The sequence below is a fragment of the Anneissia japonica genome, unplaced genomic scaffold (genome assembly GCF_011630105.1).
Source record: "Anneissia japonica isolate Jap-2015-1 unplaced genomic scaffold, ASM1163010v1 scaffold287987_len96054_cov190, whole genome shotgun sequence".
Lineage (NCBI taxonomy): Eukaryota > Metazoa > Echinodermata > Crinoidea > Comatulida > Comatulidae > Anneissia > Anneissia japonica.
In genome coordinates, this window is record NW_022715604.1 from 72,680 (window position 1) to 79,263 (window position 6,584).

Sequence of the window (6,584 nt, forward strand, 5' to 3'; positions counted from 1 at the left end):
ATATGTTGGGCTATAAAATCAACAATTTAATCCCTTTTCTATAATTTAATAAGTTCTTAGCCTTCAATTTAAAAAATCATAGCGGAAAAATATTCATAAAATATATTTATATTCGAAAGTATATTCAGTAGGCAGGCGTAAAATGCTGATGAAACAAAAAATGTTATAGTTTTATGTAACCTTAGCGAAATATATAAATGTATATATATATATATATAAAATTATAATTATTATTATTATTATACATAAGCAGTTTATGTTGGGCTATAAGTCAACAATTGAATCGCTTTTCTATAATTTAATAAGTTCTTAGCCTTCAATTTAAAAAATCATAGCGAAAAAATATTCATAAAATATATTCATATTCGAAAATATATTCAGTAAGCAGGGCGTAAAACGCTGATGAAACGAAAAAAAAGTTACAGTTTTATGTAACCTTAGCGAAATATATAAATGTATATATATATAATATAATTATAATAATTATTATTATGCATAAGCTGTTTATATTGAGCTATAAATCAACAATTGAATCGTCTTTCTATAATTTAATATAAGTTCTTAGCCTTCAGTTTAAAACATCATAGCGAAAAATATGATTTCCGCTTGCCAATTAACAGACACAAACATAATATCTTCCTTATATTTTCAGAATAAACCAATACTTTTTGGTAATCATATTAAAATCATGTACATCTGAAAACATTGAAATTCCTTATTTGAAGTGATAACTTATTTGATCATTTTAATTTAAAAATGTATTCTTTTAATTATTTTAAAGCATTTTTGCAGATTGTATCACATATGTTATCATCAAGGCGCTATATGTCATTCTTATTCAAGTTCAATAATTATATTAAACTAATATTTTTCCCTTTAGTTTGTATGCTATTTAATTTACCACTGTTTAGTGTGTGTACTAACACATACAACTTTGTTTTCTTGCTATAATTTGATTACTACGCCATTAATCAAGTTCGAAGTTGAATCATCCGTTGCTGCAGTTGGAAACAGTAAAACATAGTATTTTCATCGGAGGATTCTGAAGCATGCCTACTAAGTGCCATAGCTATGAAATACAGTCTTAAGCCTTCGTACATTTGCAACTATAGGCCTACGGAAATGTGATGATCGCCATATGCAATTTTGTCTTCACGTATTGTTACGAATATTTAGTATTATTAGACCTTCAATCCTTCTAAGTCATTGTTGATATAGGCCTATTCATATACAATAAAACTCAATTATTTATAATATTGTATACTGACTTTATATAACCGTATACATCAATTGGTAACCTACAAAAACAACATGTTGGGGTAAAGGTTCTTCTTAATTTTTTTGTATTTTTCTGGCTTTATTTGGATTAGGCCAACAGATGCACACGTAAACACACCGTCTGATAAATAAACCTGGATAACAATCTTTAATTTTAAAAGACCAACTACAATTAAAACAGATAAAAATCATTTAATTGTTTCTAATCTTCACACGTACAATATACTGTACACAAATCCTAAAATTGTTTACCAGCCGAAGAATAGAGCATGTACTATAGGAAAGGCGTTACTTATGGGTCTATTTAATTTGAAAAAATAATCTAATTTTGAATTTAACAGAACTAAATTCATATACATACCGTTTGTACTGCGTAGAGAGCAAGACTTAAAATAGTAAATTACTATAGAAAAACAGGGAGTCGTATTATACGCACGACATACACATTTTATATTTTTAAAATCATGTTCGTCTTATGTGCGGATCGTCCGTAATACGAGAATTTACTACTGCAATGAAGCTACTAAATGTTAATATGAATGAACGCAATGTTATACAGGTAAATAAGATTTTGATGAACATTTAAGACTCATAAGATGGTATTATTTGGAAGATTAGCCTTGTATTTGGCTCCGTTTTTAGCCAGCTAGATGCAGTATCAAGACCATAAAAAGCAGAAAAAAAGTAGGAATTCCAATGATGAAACAGAGGGTCGTCTTATATGTCCGACATACAAAATCGTCCAAAAATATTCTGAAACTAGGGTGTCGTCTTATACCTGGGTCGCCTTATACGCGAGTATACACGGTAATAATCAATTATTAATATTGAATATGGTTCTACAGTGCTAATAATTAACTCAACACAGGCACTGTATTTAAATTTAGCTCTGCACATTTAAAGTTAAAGTAACTATTGATAACGTATTGTTTCATAATCAAAAATTACATATTGTATTAATGGAATCATACTTGCAAAATTAAGTTAGACTTGTAACTTCAAGAAAATAGTTATAATCTGTTGATAGAAACATGCATTGCATCTAGTGTTACAATAATGTGTAAATCCAATTAAAACATCGTGAAATGAAAGATAAACGATGATGGATACAGATCAGAGACAAAAGGCAAGAGTCACGTGTGGTACGCAGTGGTAATGAGTGCCGAGAGATGGCTATGCTTATATTTCTTCTATAATAATAATAATAATTATTATTATTATTATTATTATTATTATTATTATTATTATAACAACAATAATAATAATAATAATAATAACAATAATAATAATAATAATAATAATATCTATTCTACCAAAATAATTAAGAGCTTAATTAAGATAAATTAGCGGCCCATCTACAGTTCCCAGCAATTGCTGATGTCTGAGAAAATCAACACTTTAAGGTCTGAGGTCGTTAATTATTATAATTAAGTAGACATCAATTAGCATGTATATATCTAGTGGTTCAATATTTATTGTTCTGGACTTTATCCGGCTATGCTGAATTTGTCTGAGTCCCTTCATTAGGTCACACACGATAGGGTTTTATGTTTTATATGGCGTACAACAATTGCAGAAGTATTCAAAGCTCGTCGTACGGAGCATATTGGGAATGGTAATATTGATATACATCGTGAATTTATAACGCTATTAAATTTAATATCTTTTAAGATGCATATTAAACGCTTCTTGCTGAAATCATCCATTTAACTGAAAACAAAACATATTCGATGGTGCTTGAAAATCATAAATACTCTACTACAGAGCAATATTTCCCATCGTTTCTCTCCTTCGTGATCTTTTGCGCATAAATTTCATGATAGCCGTCTCTTTGGGCCTGCTGCTCACCGATTCAACAAAACGACCAAGTACTATGAATACTACATACGAAAAATTATAAATACCTGGCCAGAAGAATATGCTGTTGTTTGAGATATGTATAGGCCTATATATATATATATATATATATATATATATATATATATAAACCTTTATACATACATTTCATGCGGTATATAGAGATGTATTGATGAATAGCTAAGGTCATTATGAAGGAATGCAATTGGCCTTATTGTATGTCTGGTAGAAAAATAAACAATAATTATATTGCAGAATTATTTCATCATCGATAATAAACCAAGCCCAGTTTTATGTAAACTTACTGCTTACCTGACAGTTATATTCTTATACATTTATACTATATATATATATGAACAATTAGGTAAATGATAGAAACAATGTACAAGTAATTATAGTTATTAACGTATCACGTATCAGGCATAGCCGGCTTTTTTTTCTATTTGTGTATATTTATATTATGTTAAGTGCTATGCGTCATACTATGATTTATTTATGGGCCTATAGACAATATATTATTTCATGTCGTAGTATTAACATTTGGTATTGTTTTATATATTCTGTTTGGTTAGGAAGACTATGTAACTGATTTTTTTTTTCAACAGCTTGCCCTGTAAATCGATACTATAGGGGAAAGTTCTCGGAGTTTCTCAACGTAAACAAAGATAATAGAAATTAGAATCATTTTTATTATTTGACATATATTATTCGATGTTACAGAGGATAAATTGAGCTGTTTTGTGAATATAACTTTAGAAGACAGAATACTACCTTATTAATGGAACTAAAGACACGAATTGAATTTTTATCTGCCTGCTGTTACATTTTATTCTAGTGAAAGCAAAATATTCGATTGTTCAATTTACGTTCTTATGATGCTATGAAGCAATAAATGTCAGAAACGTACATGTAATATGAAAACATCATATAAGATAAAATATTTCAATGGTAGAACGAAAGGCGTTTACCTGTCATGTTAAAATAGCTTGCAGAGGTTGCACACGGTGAGTAGTTAAGGTACGGTACATGATGCTGTCCTTGTGACGTACCCCCATTGTACATCGCAGATGCACCGTTCATACTCCCCGGGTACCTGAACGGTGTTCCGATATCCATGGGGCTCGGACGCTCGTGGCTAGAGCTTGTCATCTCTAGGCTAGCGTTAAAAGGTAAAGAGCTAGGACGGAACGCTTTCGGATGCTCATCACTCGACGATTGCATGAAACGACAGTCGGTCCTCGGGTATGGAAACGAGGCATGGTAAGGTCCGCTTCTTTCACAACCGGCGGCAACTTGCATGAAACTGCTAGCGTTTCTTGACTGGTAGGGAGATGGTAGGTTACAAGTTTTTGCCCCAAACGGTTGTGACTGTGAAGTGTCCATTACGTTTATGTTAGATTGATCATAAAAAGTACTTCCTAACTGCTGCATCAGATTACGCCAGAATATCGTATCTTAGTTATGTAGCCACAAAATAACAAAAGTATAATATCAAATAATCGCATTCATTGGTAATTCGAATTTATAACCGTTGCAAACTGTGCGTCAATGAGTTACTGTAACTTTATGGAATCACAGCGGACTTCAATCGCCATGCTGTCAATGCAGAAACTTGGGCTGAGCTGTGGTTTTAATCGCCACTCGTTATTTACTAGGGTTTCTCAGGAAATTGTCGGCATCTGTTTGTGAACGCCTATCTAAGTTCATAACGACCAAATTTATAGAATTTATGATCCCTTAACTCTCCAGTACTGCGGTCAATGCCAAACCCCGTACTATGTATTACTCAATTCAGCATACACCCACAAATTGTCATATACCGCAAAGTCTATAATACATTGGTGTATCCTCTTCAAGAAAATATATCTCTAACATGAAACCAACTTCCAAGTAGTTAATGTGACTGGTGTAAAATTAGAAAAAAATAACATCGAGATTTGATGAGCATCAGTTTAAAGGTGTGAACAAACAAGTTCGATTCCAATAATACTCATTCAGGGCTATTATGCGTGTATGTTGAACTCTATGTAAATCAAGTGAGGTTGAAGTTCATTACGCCGTGATTTTATTGGCATACATGAAGATGACATGAGTCCGAAGGGGCGTTCATATGTCATTGCCTCTCTAGTTAGCTTTTTTTTTCAATTGAAAAGTATCCAGTGAAAGAAGAAGTGTATTATCTCGTATTGTAAAAAATTGATGATGATATTATTTTCGATGAATAAAATCATTAGCAGGAATTACAAGCACTTTCCTAGTCGAACGATTCGCATCCATACTTTAATTAATGTAAGTCTAGAAAAACCAATAATTCGTAATATTAGTATATTAGTTTAATTGAATAAGTATACACAGCTTTGAATTTATATAAAATAGTTTTTAGACTTCTTGCTTGTAAAACGAACATGGGTGTTAGCACTACATAGGCCTAAACTTCAAATTACCCAAATATGCATAGTTTAACGAATATTTCTATATGATGATAATAATAGTCCTATTCTAACAAAATATAAGAACTTATCGTATTACGGTACGGATCACATAAGGTGCTAAAAGAGTATGCGACTATTAATTAAATAAATACAGGAAGAATAAATGTAATTTAGACAGAGACAAAATCGATTTAAAGACCTTTTTAAGATAAACGGTGTTGTAGAATTTTAAATATCTTTAAAAATGATAAAGAAAAGAGCATTACAGTAAGCATTACAATCTCTATTTTGACATCTTGCAAAACTAACCACGATGTGGAAAGTTAATCTTCGCTGAATATGAAACTGAACTTGTCAATATATTATTAATTTACAATGTTCCATTGTTATGTTTTACTATACCATTATATGACAAATATCATCTATTACAAAAACTGTTTCATCATTGAAAATGTCACAGATATTCGCTCGATCAAAAGAAAGCACTTCTTTAGGTTGAAATATACAACACAATCACATCAACACGTTTACATCAAAGTGTGTTGAGTAACTTACTTATCAATAATGTATTATCCCATAGGTCTAATCTGATGTATTATTTTTATAAATGTTCGATACTTGTTTAAAATATCTGGAATAGGCCTGCAGATAACTTGTTTTAACATTTTCCTAGAAGCATTTGATTACTCGATGAATATTTTAATCAATGTAGGCCTACTCTATTACAATTCATACTAAAGTCGATCTATGTATAACTTACACAGTTCTACAACAGATGAGAAATTTGCTTGGCGTTTCAAATCAAAGGGTGTAATCATAAGAATTATAAACGAAAATTGTCTAACTAATAGTTACATATCAAAATCTACTGTTGTATTCAAATAGCAACGTTTACAAACCAGTTGTTCCTATTTCCGATTAGGCCGTGCTTTAACAGCCTACATTTTAAAGCGCATTTCGCAAAATTGTGTATGAGTAGAAAAATACTAGCTAATAAACTCATGGATTAAATATAAT

At 30.9% G+C, this 6,584-nt stretch overlaps 1 protein-coding gene across 1 annotated transcript in view; it reads right to left on the reverse strand.

The window, feature by feature from the left end:
- Positions 1-4,897, reverse strand: part of LOC117109293 (homeobox protein Hox-A9-like) — an 18,713-nt gene extending 13,816 nt beyond the window's left edge. The window contains exon 1 of the mRNA XM_033251562.1: positions 4,104-4,897. Within this exon, the coding sequence (XP_033107453.1) occupies positions 4,104-4,566 (463 nt within the window). The 5' untranslated portion in view covers positions 4,567-4,897. The remainder of the gene's footprint in view (positions 1-4,103) is intronic.
- Between the last annotated feature and the right edge of the window lie 1,687 nt (positions 4,898-6,584).